This window comes from Podarcis cretensis, assembly GCF_951804945.1.
Source record: "Podarcis cretensis genome assembly, chromosome: 7".
In the NCBI taxonomy this organism is placed as follows: Eukaryota; Metazoa; Chordata; class Lepidosauria; order Squamata; family Lacertidae; genus Podarcis; species Podarcis cretensis.
The window spans coordinates 76,888,057-76,908,511 of NC_137176.1; the positions used below are offsets into that span (position 1 = coordinate 76,888,057).

Genomic DNA, 20,455 nt, shown 5'->3' on the forward strand with positions numbered 1-20,455 from the left:
AAATACAATCGACACAGAGAAAGGGCATCAGTATGCAATAGCTTATAACACAACTTTTATTAGAAAAGTTATACATAACAGCAACTATTTTCAAGAATATTAACCTTGAAAAGCAACAAAAACAGACTAACAAAGTTTAACAAGAAACTAATGACCTCTATAATTAAACATTCAAGTTATCTACAATGTCTCTTTGTACAAAGGGGGGAAACCATGGTTGTACAGGCACATCATGTCAAAAATAAAGCTGCAGTAACTATTTTATATAGTTAACTTTCTCAAGGATTATGAAAACATGTTGCAAATTTTTAAACATTCACATAATTTTACACTTGGGTATACACTGAAATCTTAGTTCCAGAAGAGAATCATTTCACAAAAGTGCCAACATTTAAAGTCAGAAACTTTAGTAATTTTGCCCCACCTTAAAAAAATTGTTGATGTCTCCATCAACATAATCACATGATTTCTGGTATGGCCTGGTCCTGATAATAAGTAGTAAAATCAAATCAGAGTTTATTTGTAAATCCGCTCAGTATTCCAGGAGTGTGCATTATTGTGAAATACACTGTTACAAAAACTGTAAAGGTCACTGGAGATCTATTAATACTTATTACACAACAAGATTATGTTCAATAAATGCAAGTTTCTCCTGCCTCTAAAATATACATATGTAGCTTGCTGTCGTTTCAGGGTCAGTGGTGTGCCACATTTGTAAAAAGAAAAGAAAAGAAAAGAGGAAAAGGAAAAATAAAAGTAGCATGCTCAAACTTAGACCCTTCTAGCTACCAGCATACCTAAATTAAATTGCCTGTAAATCAGAATTATGGCATTTCTCAAAAGCCTTTAAAATTCTCAATAATTTTCAAATCAACAAGTAAAAAAACAAAACCCTTTATTGCAGTTGGTGCTTTACAGCAGAACTACCCTATCCTTGCAGCTAGCTATCAGAAATGGACCACACTGAGATGGAATGTAAAATCCAATGCCAGAAATGTACTGTCTCTTGCACTTAAATAATATTTTTCAAGGACACCCATTTACATTTAGCCCCGGAGCTGCTTAAACTCTATTCTAAAGATACCATGGCACAGCAAATACTCCTGCCAGGCACTAACATTCATATTGGCAGCTCCAAGAACACCATCAGAAGTAGGAAGATGATAATAAAACACTGAAAGAAATGTGGGGCAGGAAGAATTCACTACCATGTGGAAAAGAGACCACATTTTAAGCATGTTTGGCAAAAACCTGTAATGAGACAATAGGGTTGGCCATTTTGGGTCTTCTGGAGTAGCATTCTAGCTTACTAAGCAGATAATTGTAAAACAATGTATTAGTCATAGTTACATGCACCAATATTGCACACATCTGTTTTGATTTGTTTTAGAAACACTCTTTATTAGGTCCTTGAGTCACTTTCTCTCATCTCTGCAACTGGAACTCAAGTCACCCAGTGCAGAAGTTACTAGAAATGCAAAAGTGGTAAAATGTAATAGAAAAAAAAACACAAAACACAAAAGTAAATGACTGTACAGGACAATGGACTCTAGTTTTCTTCTTTTGTAGGCCCTACACATTGGGCAATGTGTAAGTACTAATGATGCTAACTATACAGCAAGCCAAATAAAACATTCAAATAATATGGAATCTGGGACCAGGAGTAGCAATGATGTCACTATACGGTTCTTCCTGTGTCAGCTCAATAGCTTGCTGCTTTTTTAGTACCAAGAAACTGTAGAATTTTGCTGCTGCTTGTTTGCGGTTTGTATTCCTACACAGCTCAAGCAAACTGATGGATTCTGCTCCAGTCTTGGCAAGAGCTCTCTGAAAACAGAAAACAGCGTTATAATTACTTCTGAGCTTAATCTAAACATTTACTACTGGACCACAATTGAACCTACTGGAACATCACTGGCAAGCACATATCTTATTCTTCTAAGACCATGTGTCATTCTCTGAAGCCTGAAAATGCTAGAGACTCTTCCTAACCATGTATTTAATCTTAGAAAGCAAAAGTAGAAATTTTGCTGTTATCTGAGCCTCTCCCAATTTAGCAAATGCAATACCACCAACACCTCCAGCTTGAAGGAAGGGATGAGGGCGAAGACATGCCACAGCAGTCAAAACTGGGCACATGTAACAGCCAAGACCCCGCCCCTTTACCTCAGATGAAGACTGATGCAGAGATGCAATCTCCGGCTATCATAGCCAGTCAAGATGTATGGACCCCACCCAATAAGTACAGAACCAAAACCTGATCAAGCAAAAACCCAAGCAGCCAAGGGCGAGATTATAAAATATTTAATAGTAAAACAGAAAAAGTATCTGAATGTGAAAGTGCTACTTCCACCCTGTACATGAGTGCATACTAACACAGATATGTTAGCATAATTAGCATGAGCTTCCAATTATGTAGAGGCTTTACTATATGTGGAGTGGAACAATCCCCTGCTTATTAGGGAATCTTTGGGTTTTAGAAAAGAGCACAGGGGGTTTGAATTGCTAGATCCTAAAATCTGTAAGTCACGGGATGCCCGCTGCATACTAAGTTTCCTACAACACCAGCTATTAGACAGCAATTATGGGAAGAGCTTGTTGCATTTGTGTCCTACACGTCAGTTTCCTGGCTTGACTGTGTGGGGAGGCTCAGATATGTACTGTCTGTTAAAAAAGCCACGCTCAGAAGAACTCTTCATTTACTACTGAAACCATTTCATACCTGAAGACCATGAAGCATTTGTTGAGTTCTTTTGTTCCACCGTCTTTCCTCTTGATCCTGGTCACCACCTGTACCATCTTCCTCCTGCAACCAATCACATTTTAGATAGGGCTAGATAGTCCATCAAAATGATGCTTTTCTGCTATTCTAAAAGGCCAGATTGACTTGACTTTAAAGCTCAGGGCACAAAAGAAAAGGCACATGAAGAAACCATAATGGATTATGGTTACATGCATGAACCGTACAACAGCAGAATAAAATTCACTGCCTGTAGATTTAGGATAAACAAGAGTACAATGGGCAACTTATGATACGATGCTGCACCCATCTACAAATGAACTGCATTGCATACAAGTGCCTTCCTCCCTTTAAAAGCTAAGGGACAACATTCCTAATCCTGAGCAGTCTTTACTCATCAGTTATCGAAGCACCATGGAATTATCTCTATATTTTAGGTCATTCAATCTGTGCCAACACTTTTGTAAGATGTAATTGGGATATACCTAGTTCTATGCAATACATATGCTAAAAGCAATTCTGATATCTAGTTCATCTTTACAGGAATCTCATGCTAAGACCATGTACAAAAGATCTGTCTCCATAACTAGTTTGATTGAAGTACATTTGAAAATCTCTCTGAAAATCATTACAAGAACTTCATGTTTCTTTTTATTTTAGGCAATGATGAAGTACACACAACTATAAATCCTAAGATCTTAAAGTATTTTTACCATGCTATCATATAAATATTGTTAAGGAAAATGATTAAGAGACTTATTTGAATTCAGTCAATAACTGCAAAATGTTCATATACCAGATTTTTTGTACCTTCTGTTTCAGAATGGTTTATTAATAATTTGTACCACTGCTAAAATTAAATAAAGAACTGCTCAAAGGAACAAATGTAACTTTTACAGAAAAAAATGATAGGGTTTGTGGTGTTTCTGAATAGTGGTCATGCCTACTCTTTCAACTTTTCTATGTAAAACTATTTACATAGTTTCTAATTTCTACTTCTCTATTACAGTGGTGCCTCGCAAGACGAAATTAATTCATTCCGCGAGTTTTTTCGTCTTGTGATTTTTTCGTCTTGTGAAGCACGGACTTTGGAAAAGCTTCAAAAATCACCAAAGTCTTCCAGAACCTCAAAAAAGGATACCACACCGCGTGTTATGAGTTGCTCCTCAAAGTGAATGCACAGTTTTAAGAAAAAGGAAACAAACTTGCAAGACAAAGGAAACAAACTTGCAAGATGTTTTCGTCTTGCGAAGCAAGCCCATAGGGAAATCCGTCTTGCGAAGCAACTCAAAAAACGAAAAACTCTTTCGTTTTGTGAGTTTTTCATCTTACGAGGCATTCGTCTTGCGAGGTACCACTGTATTTTTAAACAACAAGAAATTTCCTTGGTGTGTCTACCTGATGAGTTTTTCAAGTGTCCTATTAGCAGCACAATCTACTCTACTGAAAAGTAAATCCACTGAGCTCAATAAAACTTACTCTCACTGATCATGGGACTGCAGACTACTACTGTTTAGCCCTGCTTACGGAAGTTTTTAATGACTGATGTTTTAATGTATTTTTAATCTTTTGTTGGAAGCTACCCAGAGTGGCTGGGGAAACCCAGCCAGATGGGTGGGGTATAAATAAATAAATAAATTATCATCATCATCACCATCATAACAAGCTTTCTATAGAACAAATTGTTTAAATGTCTGCCCACATTTTAACTTACTAACTGGCCTGGCAACTGCAAGTCCAGAGGTATGAGAAACATTGCAGGAGGTTGGACTAGATGACTCTCAGGGTCCCTTCCAAGTACAGCTCTATGGTTCTATACCTCTTCCTGTTTCATGTTCCTCAAACATATCACTAGATGCAAATTTACATGAGGGGGAGAGGTAGAAGAGACACAAGGAAGATCCTGGCCTTCCAGCAAAATTGGTGGTTGACAAGGGACTTAAATGGGTTCCAATATACCATTTAGAACGAGAAACAACAGTTACTCAAACCCAGCTGAGAGATCATCAGCTCATGCATACAAATGCAGCCAAACACATGATTGTAAAGCTTCAGCATTTTTCTGTATCTGTAGAAGCAACAAGTAATGAGAGATCCAGGTAAAGAAATATGCAAAATCCTGTTTCTGCCTGCTTAATTCTGCAATGAAGCTATAGTAAAGGTAAAGGGACCCCTGACCATTAGGTCCAGTCGTGGCCAACTCTGGGGTTGCGGTGTTCATCTCGCTTTATTGGCCGAGGGAGGTGGCGTACAGCTTCCGGGTCATGTGGCCAACATGACTAAGCTGCTTCTGGCGAACCAGAGCAGCACACGGAAACGCCGATTACCTTCCCGCCGGAGTGGTACCTATTTATCTACTTGCACTTTGACGTGCTTTTTAACTGCTAGTTGGGCAGGAGCAGGGACCAAGCAATGGGAGCTCACCCCATCGCGGGGATTCGAACTGCCGACCTTCTGATCGGCAAGCACTAGGCTCTGTGGTTTAGACCACAGAGCCACCCGCGTCCCTGCAATGAAGATATACAAAGTAGTAAATGTAATCCTTTTTGGGGGCAAAGTAGGAAAAATCCAAGCATACAAATGTATTCAAATTCTAAATGCCATTGAATTAACTCAGCCAATAGAAACTCCAGTGTTGCACCCCTGTTATAACAACTCAGTACCTACCTCTTCCTCCTCCTCTTCCTCTTTTTCCTTTTCCTTTTCTTTTTCCTTTTCAGGCAAGAGCTCTAGCTCTGGAATTAGCTGGCAGATGTTTTGAGTCTCTTCTGGAGGCAGTTCCACTGGGGGCATTTCTATCGGTTGCAATGGTTGAGACTAAGAAGAGAAGCATTCAAGTTATAACAACTGAAACTAGGTAACTGTATAACTATTGAGTACATAATATCACAATGAAAAACTTTCAAATGCTTTGTATAATCATACTGCATTAAGCATAAATGCATCCACATTCTGTTAAAATCTCTTCAATGACTCTCGCTCACATCTGTCCTCAAAGGTCAAATTTGTTATCATTTATTTACATATTTCATATGAAATACTCCACTTCCAATGGTAGTCATACTGCTACTGAATGACATACTCTTAATATGGTATTGAAATCAGTTGGTGCAGAAAGCTTCCTTCTTTACAGCAAAAGGAGTAAACTTTTAATATTTATGTATTTCTTGCAACATTACAGCTTGTGGACTCATAGGTGGTAATTTTTTAAGTTTAATAATGCTCCCATGCTTTTTACATTTAAGGTTACTACTTTTAAGCTAGCCATTTTATTTATTATTTCATAAAATGTATACATCACTGGATTGTGGGTTTGTTGTTTTTTTAAAAAAACACCTCAAAGCGGTTTACAAGACTGTAAAACAAGAAAACCAAGACAAATTTACAACTGTATTTTAAAACATACACAAGTTAAAATACTAAGGATACAATCAACTTACTACACATCTGAAACATAAATGTTTTCAGCAAGTGCCTAAAATAGTACAGTAAAGGCACCTGCTTGATCTAAATAGGGAGCACGTTCCAAAGTGTAGATGCTGCCACAATAAATGTTCTTACAAATGCAGAACAAGTTATAAAAGAGGAGTATCCAACACTATTGTTCCACTGATGCAGCAGACTTCTGCTTCTACAACACAACTTCCTTCCTCCTCTCTTCTCTCCTGTAGCCCTCCCTACGGCTCATCTTCAAAAACTGCTCCAGAGGGCATTAGGATAGTGCTACTCCCAGGTTGCTGCAGTATTCAGAGAAGATTGTTTGAAATACTGCCAAGCATAGCATAGACTTTGAATTTACACTTATTTCCTATAACATTCCACATGAGAGTCATAGTTCTACTTCTGAATGCCCTCAACACATCGAGCCTTGCACAGTTTACAGGCCATTTTCTTCCCTATGTTCTAGTAAAACCTAAAAGTGAACAGAGAGACTCGCCTCACAATATAATTATGCACAACGTTGGGGAGTCAACAGCAAGCAGAAAAGGACATTGTCACTCACGGGTAGCACAGGCTCTGGTTCCACTTGTGCAACCTTTCGCTTTACACCTGTCTGAGGTGGGGGTGGTGGCATGACTGATTCATCCAAGTTGGTCCTGCTGCCTTCCACGATGGACTCCTGAAGACGACTGGGCTCTTCCAAGATGGGTTCATCTATTGCATAGAAGTAAGGATAAATGACTACCTTACTCAAAAGGTATTTAGGAGTTTGTAGCCCTTTCTATTTTTATTTTACTTTTTAAGCATGAGTGTTGCAGATTAATGTACTCTATGGGGGGGAAGAATACTAATACTCAACATTTTCCTGTTTATGACTAGATTTGCTCTAAACTTAGATGATCTCAATACACTAAAGCAGCTACAAGCATTGAGCACTAAGATTATGTAAGTTTTTAGACGTAGTTAAATAAGTCTCTACAGGTCAGGAAGGATGCCATTAAGGAAGCACAAACCAATAACACTGCGCTGCGGTTCCTCTCTGGGCACTTCTGGATTCTCAAAGTCTTTCAGGAACTCATCCAAGTTATCAGCTTCCCCACCTTTCCTCCTCTTTCTAAGATCTTCTGGTACAAGAGGTGTAAGACAGCGAGTGAAAAGCTACAAGCAAAACAAAGAAAGGTAGAAAGATACAAAATTTTATGAAAATGATTAAGCAAAATGGCAAGCACGCACATATACAGTTAAATAAAAAAACAATTTTTATGAACTTGCCATTTGCAATGTATGATATGCTATGATGTATTTAGCTTAAGATAACTGTTATTTTTAGGGACGCGGGTGGCGCTGTGGTTAAACCACTGTGCCACTTGGGCTTGCCGATTGGAAGGTTGGCGGTTCGAGGCCCCGCGGCAGGGTGAGTTCCCGTTGCTCGGTCCCTGCTCCTGCCAACCTAGCAGTTCGAAAGCACACCAGTGCAAGTAGATAAATAGGTACCGCTCCGGCGGGAAGGTAATCGGCGTTTCCGTGCACTGCTCTGGTTTGCCAGAAGCAGCTTAGTCATGCTGGCCACATGACCCGCAATAACAGTCTGCAGAAGCAGACAAACACCTGTAAAGAGATGAGCACCACAACCCCAGAGTCGTTTGTGACTGGACTTAAATGTCAGGCGTCCCTTTACTTTTACTTGTTATTTTAAAATAAATTTCCCTAAGTTTGGTTTACCTTCAACAGTCTGTTATTCCACAGAGGCTGAGCAGGAAGAGAGAAAAGTTTTTCAACACCCCCAGTCTCTTTCCACATCATTAACTTCTTAGTAGGAGGTGCCAAATCCAGTGTAGTGACAATATCAGAGTAGTCACTGAGTTGGGCTCTTATAGTTTTGCTGTCCAGTTCTTTTACGCTGTCCACAATAAGCTTTCTCTTCCTTTTTGCCTTTGTTTCTTTAACTGGTCAAGAAAAAAGTAATGTGTTAACACCACTCAATCGGCAAAAATAGTCATACTTAGAATCAGGTCACACCATTAACAACATCAGGATTCTTTACAAGTACTGTGCTGCTCAGATATAAAACATTTTTTTTTTAAAAAAAAAGATTTCTCTTAAGACTTGTCAGCGCTAAATAGTATTAAGGTATCACTTGCAGTTAATACCATATGCACCAGGGACTGAGTATCAGCGTAATCCTGACCACTGACTAAAAAGGACGTATTTTATCAAGGTCAACAAGCACAACCTACTGGTATTGTTTGTTAGCCTGTGTGAATTGTATGTATGTACATACACAGGGTATGCAGGTTTAATTAAAGCACGGTATGGTATGTTTTGTTACTTGAAATTAAAAATAATAAAAACAGCTTTTTTCATTCTCAGTAAAGTCAACCAGGCATCCACCATGTTTATATCAAAATAAATTAATTTTAAAATGCCACAAGGCTCCTTTTTTTGACACAAAAGGCTAACATGGAGATTCTTCAGTCAAGACTATTCTAGTACAAAAGTGAAAATGGAATCCAGTATTTACCAGTTATATCAATTGGCTCTAAAGCAAAAGCTTCTTCTTCATTTGGAACCAGTGTTGTCTGATCAGTCATAGTTGGCAATGGTTCAACCGGATCAACTGAGTCTGGACTATCAGGTCCACCCACTGCGAATCAAAAAGATAAACTGAGTTAAGCATGGAAGTTCACACAATTCAACCCATTTCCAATTTTCACACACTGCCCATCCATTCAACACATTCCCACACACTCAGACAGTGTGCTTAGAATAGGATAATTGGTGTGTGTGTGTGTGTGTGTGTGTGTGTGTGTGTGTGTGGAGGAGGCCTAAAATTAAGGAAAAGGCAAGTAAGTCAAGCAACGGAGCTGACTTGCAGATTTCTTGAACTCAAACCGTCACCCTTGCCCTTTATTGCATTAGTGCAATACTAAAAAAGAAGAAATAAAAGGCATGCTGGATCAGGCCAAAGGCTGGGAAGCCTATAAGCAGAACACAAGGCAATAGACCATAGGCCTCTGGCATTATTGTTCCTCAGAAAGTGGTTTGAAATACTAGACACAGTTTGCTGGGGGTGAGGGGAGAGAGGAGAGAAAAGAAGAGGAGTTTGGCTTTGATATCCCGCTTTATCACTACCTGAAGGAGTCTCAAGCCAGCTAACATTCTCCTTTCCCTTCCTCCCCCACAACAAACACTCTGTGAAGTGAGTGGGGCTGAGAGACTTCAAAGAAGTGTGACTGGCCCAAGGTCACCCAGCAGCTGCATGTGGAGATTATTCCTTCCCTTAAAATATGCCTTCCTTTTAGCTTCCAGCCGCATTAGCAAGAAGTACTTTCTCAGTTACTGTCAAGATGCTTGTTAACATACAAGATGTACAGACTAGATGAGTTCAACAGAAGGTCTATGAAGCGCTGCCCATTTTTTTCGGTTTAAAACACTAATTTAAACACTCACTTGAGACATTATCGTCATCATCAATATCATCATGCGGAGGTTGCTCAGGCATCATTACTCCACTTTCTGAAAGAGCAGGTGGGTCATCAAATATGCCTCCTTCATTGTTGCTGAGAAGTTTGTCATCTGAAAGGGCAACTCAAAGAGTTAAGATTGAAGGTGCATGCCATGTACCAAAATGTGGCATAGTGGTGGGTATTACTACAGGTAAAGATGACATTAAAGAAAAAACACAGCTGATATTAGTAATAAAAATCATTTGGGCTTTTCGTTGAAAAAGGAAATGAATGACATTTGGACTTAAATAACTTTTTTTTATGTAACTGGCAGATAGAAAATCAAACGTTCTTGTTTTTCTCTTTCTTTCTTTCTCTTTCTTTCCTTTTTCTTTCTTTTCCTTTTGCAGCTGTTTGTCTTTTAAAATTTACAGTAGTTTTCTATATTTAACTGTATTATGAAAAACTTTTATAAAAATGATAAATGGGGGTGGGGGTGGCAAAGACACTTTTTAAGGCAGCAAACATCATGAGCTAGCCTATGATACAAGAGCAGCTTGCAAGGACTGAAGAATCCACCTGTGGAATTCCATTCCAAGATGACATACATAACCCAAATCCTTTATCTTCAGGATTTTAAACCAAATTCCCTGTTCACCACAGTCATCCATTTTTAATATCGTCTAGGAAAGAATGGCATGTACGCAAGGGGGAGGATGTCCTTGCACTTTAAGACAGAAAAAATACATAGGAGGATACATCAGGACAATTGTTCCCCATACAACCCAGAAAACATGTTCCTATTAGTTACTGGTGCCACTGTCCAATAACCCCACTCAGTAGCTAGCCTGTCTTCTACAGTAGTATTTTCTCAACTAGGCATAGGGTCCTATCTCATAAACACGAGTTCTATGTTTTGAAAACAGTGAATCAGAACCTCAGGGACTGGATAAGTAAGTGATGCTGCCAAGATGTTCAAACAAGCTTTAAGATTTATATACTATATTCTCTTTAAAACAAAATTCACACAAGGTTGGACCCCTTAAATTATGTAGGGTGAAATATGAATTACCAACATACCCAGGATGCCACCATCATTTCCCTCTCCAAAATTGTCATCTTTGTACTGATCTTCATACTCCAAGTGATTAGATTTCTCATTAAGGTGACTGGTGCTCTGCTCAGGCTCCAGCAGAAGGTTGGAAGCACTAGTACTATCCAACATGTGGTCCGCAAATGCACTATCTTCTCTCATCATTTCACGATCATCCATTCCAAAATCACCTGTTATAAAAGCAGTCATCATAAATGCAAGTGACATTGAAAAAGAACCTCAACCGGTAATACATTTATTATTACAATACAATTTATAAAATCCTCTACTTCTAATTTTAATCCTACTGCTACTGAATGGCATAAATACTCTTAATACAGTGTTGAAATTGGTCAGTGGATTCTTTATGGCATCAGAAATGAGCTTTTAATATTTATGTATCTTTTGCGACATTACAGTTTGTGGGCTCATGTCCTTAACATAGACAGTAATTCTTTTAGGTTTAATAATACCTCCCATGGCTTTTGCATTTAAGGATACTACTTTTAAGCTAGTGGTTTTATTTTATTTATTTCATAAAATGTATATACCACTTGATTGCAGAAAAAACCCTCAAAGCAGTTTGTTTACCGCCATACATATATATATATATACACACACACACACACACACACACACACACAAAAGTTAAAATACTAAAACTGATAAAAACCACCTCAACTTTCTAAACATCTAGGTGAACTTGTTTAATCAATGATGCTTTTAGCAGACGTCCTGCTTGATCTCAACAGGCAGGGAGTTTCAAAGTATAGCTGCTGACACAGTAAATGGTAGCATTCTTACAAATGTGGAATGGGTATTATGTGGCACTTTTAGTAGTGACGATTCCACCAATCAAAGCAATCAAGTGGGCACATGAGGCGTAAGGCAATCTCATAAACTGGACCCAGCAGTGCAGTTCCTTCAGCACAGGTGTTATATGCTGGCAAGGCCTCACTCCTGTCAACAATTGTGCTGCAGTATTCTGCACCAACTGCAGCTTCTGGATCAAGTGGGATAATCCAGTCTTGAAGTAACCAACACAAGAAGACATGAACTACTGTGGCAAGGCTTTCGTGGTCCAGCAATGTCAAATCAGTTGCAGCTGGTAAAAGGCACTTCTAGCCACTGAAGAGGTTAGCAATTTGGGAGTGCTCCTGGAACCAGCTGTCACTGGAGGCTCAGTGCCTCCATCTCACCAGGATTCAAGCTTAGCTTGTTTTTCCTCATCCATTTCACCACTATGTCCAGGCAATGGCTGAGGGACTGCAGGGCCTTTCCTGATTCAGATGTTATGGAGAAACAAAGCCAAGTATCGTCAGCATAATGCAGGCACCTAACGCTGACACTCCTAATGATTGACTAAACATCAGGAAGAACTTTCTGAAAGTAAGAGTCGTTTGACAGTGCAGTGGACTCCCTCTTCAGGAGGCTGCAGACTCTCCTTCCTTGGAGGTTTTTAAGCAGAGATTGGATGGTCATCTGTCAGGTTTTAATTTTTTCTAAGCTTTGACGTTAATTCTTCCTTTTTGCTAAATCTCAAGAATGTCCCTGGAAGGAGAAGCACCTTTCGGTTTGGCAGTAAGTGCTCTGAGAGACTCAATGTTCATGGCCAAGCTTTCAAAATCAGAAATGATGGAAATCAACCAAACAGTAATATGGAAGCAAAATGGAAGGGGAATGATGTTCTGCTCACTCCAGAATCAAGCAAAAGCGGGTTTTTCCATCTTACTTCTGTTTTCCATTTCTTCAAGCTTTTCTTTTATAATCTTGTTCTCTTTTCTGAGAAACACTAGTTCTTCATTTTTTTTGCAAGCCAATGCCAAGCACCTCCAAGGCACAGGTAGCCATGTCATCAAGGTGTATTCCAAACTGAATCATTTTTGTTTCGAGGCTTAATTATCATATTCCAGCTTGTTGCTAAAGCCATTGCAAAATGTGCTTTAAAAAGCCTTTTTTAAGTTACCATGATCACAATCAGTATGGATGTGTTTAAGGTGTTGCCAAGATCATTGCGTTCTTGGTGCCATTTTGTTCTGGGTTACTTTCGTCTACTTACTCCAATGAGGCCTAATCCTGGCCAGCTTTCTCTACTGGTCTAAAATAGTCAATAAATTTTCTTTCCTTTTTCTAACTAAGGGAAGACAGAGCCGAGCAAACTACCACAACACTATACTAACTGCTTCTGTGGTAACTTTATATAAAACTGTAGTGCAATTGGCACAAATACATTTAAGAACTATAGTTATACTTTACCAAAGTCATTATCCTGAAGGATACTGATGTTTCCCACTTCTTCCCTCATTGTAATTTCTTCCACTCTGCTTTGATTTAAACTGAATTGCTGAGCCACATCAATATCACTTTGAAAGAACAAAAAAAAAATGAGAAAGACCTTCTGTTTGAAACCATCTCCAAACACAAATAATAAGTAGTAAAGCATAATTACAGATCAGGTTTATCAAATTAATACTACAAAGAGACTTACTTTTCTGATCAACTTATGTTTTTAACAGTAGTTACAAGTATCTTCAGACACAATTATTTAAATGTCTGAAAGAATTTAGTTAAAATATTGGCACCATAAAGTAAGGAATATACAATAATGCTACAAGGATGCAGTCTGAAAGTAGCCTGGGTACAAAAAGCACTATGCATTCAATAGTTTGTATCATTACAGCAGGTTTAGAAAAGTGGTAGCTATCCAACTATACAATTTAAAAAGCAAATGAACCACATGCACTGTAGTACAAACATTCAAAATTTGGCATGTGGTCAGCCTTCCCCAAAGCAGTCTCAGCTGAGTCATCTGTGTGTCTTACAGGGTTCAAGTGCTTACACATAACACAATTAGAGGAATATGAGAAAATATCAACAACCATACATTCTCATGGATAGCAGTTCTAGCAAACAGCAGAAGACAAAGCAGCTTACTCTAAATCTGGCAAGGGTTGGTCAAAATCATGGAATTCTTCAGGTAAGGTGATAGCATTGTATGCAGCTTCTCTATTTTCCTCCGGCAAATCAACCACACCTGAAAAAACAGCGTTATAAAATTCATAAGGTGATACTTTTAAACAAGAAACAATCATCTTGGCACATGGCATTTATTGTGGCAGGAGTCTTTTTAGCCAATGAACTATTCCATCAAATGAAATAAAACCTGCTGTTTAAGTAGCATTTTCTGTTACGGTGACGCATCATGTGCTCACAGACTATTGAGTCTTTAAAGGTTCCACATGAAACCTCCTGTAACTCTATGAGCCCACTGAGTTATTTGTGTGGCAACGTATTTGTAGCTACAAGAAGAGCACCTAAACAAATATGCCTCTGGAGAATTTCAGTGGGTAATAACTTAGGAAACAATCCTACTTATAAAATATTCCAATATTCAATAGGCCTTACTCCTACTTATGCATGCACAGGAAGGCAAATTTAAACAGGCTATGAAAAGAGTGAAAAATGTGTAAAACAAGCAAATGTTGATGTAATACAGGCAACCCCCAATTTGCGTGGGGGTTTCACTCCAGGTCATCACGCACGACAGCAGACCACACATAAGCCCGATCCATCCCCTTTTTTGGCCACTTCAAGGTCGCCACAATGCACAGTCGTGCACATATGAAGCACACATAAAATCGGTCATTGCCTGTACTAAATTCCAGAGCAATTTGCTCTTTATGTAAGAGCGGTAACTTTGTGAATAGCAATTATGCAGCAAATACCTGGACGGAAAGCCATCTTGATCTTAATGAATGCCTCATTACAATCTGCAAGGAGATATTTAGCTTTCCTGTGATAAATTCTAACGACTCCCAGTAAAAGATGTCCTGAAGTCCGAAGAGCCATCTTCACCTGAAAATTTACTTATAGTTAGTATGCAGCAGTCAATCACATCTGATGGAGAAACTATTTTTTTGGAGAAAGATAACTCCTCAAGCACACAAGTTAGACCTTCTTTTTGCTGTCAAAAATATTGATAACTTTGAGAAGTACTTTGCAAGACTATCCTTCCTGGATCTCCAAAACCATGTTATGATGTTTCTCTTAGAAATTCAGTACAAACTTCACCAATATTTTTGTTTGTTTGTACATGCAAATAGTCACACACTCAGTGTCAATGATGACTAATGATCATTTTCCAGCATGCAGCTAGGGATTACTTTCTGTAACCTGGCTGAGCATGAATTCTACCCATTCACCAATTCAACTATTGATGTACAACAAATTACTTAAACTGGTATCCATAAGCTTGGGCTTGTAAATTTATGTGGCTTTAATATCAAAGAAGTTCTATTACTATTTTTAGCAATATGTATTTCAGAAAGACTGACAAAAAAACTTGCTGCAGAAGCATCCAGAAGAGGATCAGTACCTGAACAATGAATTACGAGAATAATTAGCTAAAATAGCCAGTTTACATGATGCCATCTTGCCTGGATAATATAGTACCTGGTATATTTTATTAAAGACAATAGGCAGTTAATTAAAGCAATGTAGGTTGTGAACACAGAACATCAACAGTAAAGTAAGCAACACAAGCATAGATGAGATTCAAAGCAAGTATGAACTAAACTTCATCCTGCATGTAGGATCAGTTTCTCATTCTGCATATAGGAAGTCTACAACAATTCCTAGTCATGATAGATAAATGATATCTCTTTGTTGAAGCAAATATACCTCTGAATGCCAGGTGCTGTGGGCAAATGAAAAGAGAATGACACATGTCATTCATGCCCTAAACTGAGTGCCCAGAAGCACCTGCCTGGTTACAACTGGAAACAAGACACTGGACTAAGTGTATGTTGGTCTGCTATAGCAAAGCAGTTAATGCCAAGTTCAATGAAGCAGCAACTGAATGAATGCACATTTTTATAGCACTTCTGATAGCACATGAAAAACACAGAATCCTATTATCTCTAAACAAAATGCTATTACTTTTGTAATACCTTAGGCGAGATGATGCTTTCCACACTGCTCTCCAAATTGCATTCAAACACATGGGCTTTGGTTAGCTTCTTATCCCAATGGGCCGCCAGCCAGATTTTGGCTAGCGGCCCTCGCTTGCTCAGAACAAAGTGAGCGTAGAACATTGTGCCAACTGTCTATGCCACAACCTGTAAAGAAATACAAGTAAATAAATATTATGCAACCAAAAGGAAACAGATTAATTCTTGCAAGTTATTTTGTAGAGGTATAGATGTTTTCTGTTTAGCAGCAAAAGCCGCCATGGATTTACCTATATAAGGGCCACTTTGTACAGTAGGGTTATCAGACATGACACCTGGGAACATGCTCTCTAGAAACACCACACACCAGGCCAAAATTTGGTCTCCAGCTGTTTTTGGACTACAACTCCCATCATCTCTAGCTAACAGGACCAATGGTTAGGAATGATGGGAATTATAGTCCCAAAACAGCTGGAGACCCAAGTTTGGCCAACACTGCCATATACCAACCATGAGTTTGGATCACTACTGTGCACAGGATTGTCTGGTAGCAAGTTGCATCACATCAAGTAGTTCCTTAAGCTTGTTTCCTCATGAAACAAGCCATGTGATGCCCCAGAAACAAACTTTAAGGCACTATGCTAAAATACCAGATGCGTGGAACCTCTCAGTTGTAGAGACAAAAAGCAGAATTGAGATTTTTCTGCTTCAGTTATTATATTACTTTCATTCCAGTAGCACAACAACAATCAGGTAACAAGTGCAGCAAGAATCTTAATTAGTTTAAACCCCCAGAACTGTTTCCCTAACCCAGTATGAAGAAATACATTTGCAAGCTTCAGTATGAGTCCATATTATTCTCCCTTTTGCAAAAGTCTTCTGCAAACTATGTACTTAACTGCAAGCCTTGAAATACAATGCACATTTCATGAAGTTAAACAATTTACAGCAACTAGTCTGCAACTGCATCTGCTAGCCCCCAAAATACCAATATTGCTATGATTTCACTTGCTTGCTCCACTTCTCTTAACTGCATATTATAGACAAACTTCCATTACTGTGAAAGCAATAGCAACACTATCAACACCAGGACTTGATCCCTTCCAGCAACTGGGAGCAGCAGAGAGAAGTTTCAACAACAACCAGGTATAAACTTTCCCCTCAATAACTGTAGCCCTTTTCTCATATTCTGTACACATTCTACCAGAGTGTGGGAGTGAGATTTTAGCCACTGATCCTCCCTCACTTCATTGCCTGACTGCTCTCCACTTGCTATAGTGAGCACATAGTGAAAACATGTTTTATGTATGGTTTGTACTTGGGATCAGGAAAACTAGTAGTTTCCAACTGCATGTACAGCTGTGCCTATATATGAAGCCCATCCTAATCTACTAAACATACATAGATGGAAATCGGTGGGTGTGATTCTGTCTCCCTCCACACACTGATTGAAGTGTGAATGGAACACAAGAGGCTTTATACCCAAAAAACAATAATATGTTTATATGAACTACACACAAACACTACTCTTTAGGAATACTGAAATTATTAGCATAAACAAACAAACTCCAAGAGAGATTGAAGCCATTTTGCTTTTCCTTATCATTTTGCTACTACACTGAGCGAAGCCATAGTTTGGTTTAGTATGTCATTTCAATCTAGACTCATGGTTTAGCTATCTGAAACCAACCACATCCTGTGAACTCTCAGACAAACTTTATTATAACTTGTGTTTGACTACAAAGCTAAACCAAAAGTTTGGGTTCAAATGAGATAAGCCAGCATTGTGCAGGACAGCAATAAAACAACTAGGAGTAAAGCAACCACAATCTTCTCCCTAGTACATATCCTCTGGCTGAGAAAAATCAGGTGTTCCCCTTAGGAAAAACCTCATGCAATTAAGAACTCCATTCAAATAATAGTTGCCAGCCACTGATTTACAGTTATTCCACCTCTGTGACCCAATAAGAATTACTATCATGTTAGGTACTTTTCAGAAAAAGATTACTAAATCCACAGCTGGGCATGCTTTGCTGCTTCAGTGAATGCTATCCATAAACTCCTACTTTCATGTCTTCAAGATGGGAAGAGGATCTCTGGCACTGCAATAGTGGGATGAAAACTATCAAGCCTGCTGTAATCCTAATAATAAAGCATCCAACAAGCCTGAAATTCTGGCACCACAGGAATTTGACTTAAATGACCTTTGACATTACTTGTCCTTCCAGATGCAAGTTCTCTCCACTGCCAGTGACCAAGAATGTTTGTCAACACTTCTCCTTTATTGGGAAATGTTTGTGTGTTAGTTTGTTTAATTTATATACCACCTTAATCTTCCAAGAAGCTCAAGGTGGTGTACATGGTTCTCAGTGTTCAAAACTCCCACTGTTCTAGGCATGTTTTACAAAAAGCGAATTTCATTAGTGTAAGCAGTTTTTGAGCTCTGAGGACACCAAGATTTCAGATTAAAACTGCAGAGTGTAAGGAAAGAAGGAAGTTTTTCTGCCTCCCCACTTCCAGCTATTCTCTGAAGTTTGGAAAAGAGACCCTCTTAAGAATATTAGCAGGTGGGCAAAGGACTAGACCATGTGAAAAATGAACAGAATATTTTAGCTGCAGTTCATTCATTTTCAGCTTTGTATTCTTGTTAGAAAAAAAGCATACCTAGACATTCTGTTGCTGCGCCCATAACCTAGGCTTAAGGTGCCATTTAGCTCCTAGCTTTCATATCTCAGTTTCTTACACTGTTGGTTCTCCCCACTTCATCCTCACAGCAACCCTGGGAGGTAGGTTAGGCTAAGAGATGGTGACTGGCCCAAGATCACACAGCAAGCTTCATAGCTGAGTGGGGATCTGAACCCTGGTCTCTCAGGTGACAATCTAACACACTCACCAATACACCACACTGCCTGGACATTCTAACTCTTCTGTAAATTCATATATGCAAGAATCCTCCTCATCCTGAAATTACAAGTTTAACAGATGACTGTGCCTTGCCATGAGATACCAGCTGAGGAAATCACTCAACCCTGGAAACACGCATGAGATTCCCATGGCCTTGGTCTGTCTCCCAATTGCTCCCCCACAATCCAAACATTTTAGGAAGCTGAGCCGCCTGATAGCAGAACCTCCAGCTGTCACGGTCCTTCTTTTCCTAGGCATCAATTAATATCTCACCCTCTTAAGTGCCAACAGTAAATTCAAACTGTGGACCTGTACTACGTGAGGCCGCCACCCCTTTCTTTTCTACAATGAAAGAAATCATAATATGACAATGCTGGGCAAAGTGCAGGAGGGGAATTAAAAACATACACCAGTTAACACCACTATGAACAAAAAGTTTCCAGCACAGCCCTATACCTATTTACTCAGACATATTCAACGGAGTTGCATGGGGCTCGCTCTTACCGTGGACTGGATTGCGGCCTTTCGATTTTTCACTTAAATGAACATTTTTTTAAAGAAAGCACATGAAGAGGAAAGGGGAGGGATATATTATATCACTACGTGCAAACAACAACTGCATATATGCCAGTCTAAGTAACTGTTACTTAGTCTAAGTAACTAAGTGTTACTTAGTTATTACCCAAATACATATATGGTTTTTTATAAGCTGAGATGGATAGATAGCTACAGGAAGTTATACAGATATATATAAATTTAATAAACGCTTTCAAAATATCTTTACACTTGTCCAGGCAAAATCTGCAAGCAATCCGTCTGTATGTTGCAAGTCTTGTCCTATCTTCAATTGGGGGGGGGGGGGCGGAGCGACTGGATAGTAGTCTTTTTCCCCCCTTTATCTTTTAAGTAGACCACAGGGAAGCAAAAAAACCACAACACACAACCCAATTTCCTGCGGCTCGAGACCTCCTTTTGCAACCGTTTGCGCCGCGGAAGGGGCTTCTTCTTCTTCTTCTTCGAAACAACGGCGCCCGCCGCCTTCGAGGAAGCGGAGGAAACGAGGCGCGCGCCGAGCCCGGGGCGAGAGAGACTCGAGGGGCAGAGGCGGGGAAAGGCTTCCTCCTTCTCGGCCGAGCCTCTCCGAACACGCTGCGGCGGCGACGTCGGAGGCGAAGGCGGGCTTGTTCCCCCGTCGGGCGGAGGGCGAAAAGCAGCCAAGGGGGCGCCTCCCTCCTCTCGGCCCTCAGCGGCTCTTCCCCGGCGAAGCCAGGCGGTTCCCTCAGCGGCAGCGGTTTCTCCTCACACGGGCACCTACCTGGGCCCGAGCCTAGGCCTCTTCCCCGTTCCCAGCAGGGTTGACGGCTCTCCCCGCCCGCCTCCGGCCCCTTACCTCGATTTTTGCGCGGCCGCCGAGGGCAGCGGGCCCCACGGATGAGCGCTGGGGTGAGGGTGGCCACCCGCCGCCGCCGCCGCCGCTGCCCCTTTCCTCGCGTCTCCCCCTCACCCCCCCTTCCGCGAGACACTCAAACAAACAAGATGGCGGCCGCTCCCCTTCCTGCCGCCCAAACCAGGCGTTTAAAAATCGGCAGGATGTTTACCGTTAAAAAAAATGGAGGGAGGGGGGAGAGAGCGAGAGAGAGAGAGATTGAAGGGCGGGGAGGGAGGGAGAGCGGGCCCCAGCGCGCCTGCGCGCAGGAACCTCGCGACGCTAACAGGCCGCGGCTTGCGCAGGCGCCCGTCGCAGGGTTGACGTTGGCCAATGAGGTGCGGAAGCTTGTAGAGAGACCGATAGTGGGGCGGGGCCGTCGTAGAGGCCAGCGTGTGAGGGAAGTGGGGAAGGCGAGCGGCTTGAGTGTGGCGCATGCGCACATATTGACCTGGG

At 40.2% G+C, this 20,455-nt stretch overlaps 1 protein-coding gene and 1 long non-coding RNA gene across 2 annotated transcripts in view; one reads left to right on the plus strand and one right to left on the minus strand.

Annotated features, from left to right (window-relative positions):
• Positions 1 to 20,455, plus strand: part of LOC307220591 — a 360,378-nt gene that overhangs the window by 319,839 nt on the left and 20,084 nt on the right. The window lies entirely within an intron of this gene.
• On the minus strand, positions 39 to 20,131 carry RAD21 (RAD21 cohesin complex component). The gene is made up of 14 exons (XM_079984335.1): positions 19,964 to 20,131; positions 15,670 to 15,837; positions 14,446 to 14,575; positions 13,655 to 13,754; positions 12,977 to 13,083; positions 10,708 to 10,911; positions 9,632 to 9,757; positions 8,703 to 8,825; positions 7,904 to 8,127; positions 7,195 to 7,339; positions 6,744 to 6,895; positions 5,408 to 5,557; positions 2,723 to 2,806; positions 39 to 1,827 (listed from the first exon to the last, which is right to left on the minus strand). Exons 2-14 carry the CDS (start codon positions 15,811 to 15,813, stop codon positions 1,636 to 1,638), a joined length of 1,881 nt encoding a protein of 626 aa, XP_079840461.1. The 5' UTR covers positions 15,814 to 15,837; positions 19,964 to 20,131; the 3' UTR covers positions 39 to 1,635.

What these genes read in the sequence shown, in the direction of transcription:
- RAD21 (XM_079984335.1), bottom strand. Translation starts at nt 15,813, where the DNA reads ATGTTCTACGCTCACTTTGTTCTGAGCAAGCGAGGGCCGCTAGCCAAA. An exon ending in CAACCCTTGCCAGATTTAGA is followed by an intron (nt 13,084 to 13,654) that starts GTAAGCTGCTTT and finishes GTTCTTTCAAAG; the next exon opens with TGATATTGATGTGGCTCAGC. An exon ending in AAATGATGGTGGCATCCTGG is followed by an intron (nt 9,758 to 10,707) that starts GTATGTTGGTAA and finishes TTGCCCTTTCAG; the next exon opens with ATGACAAACTTCTCAGCAAC.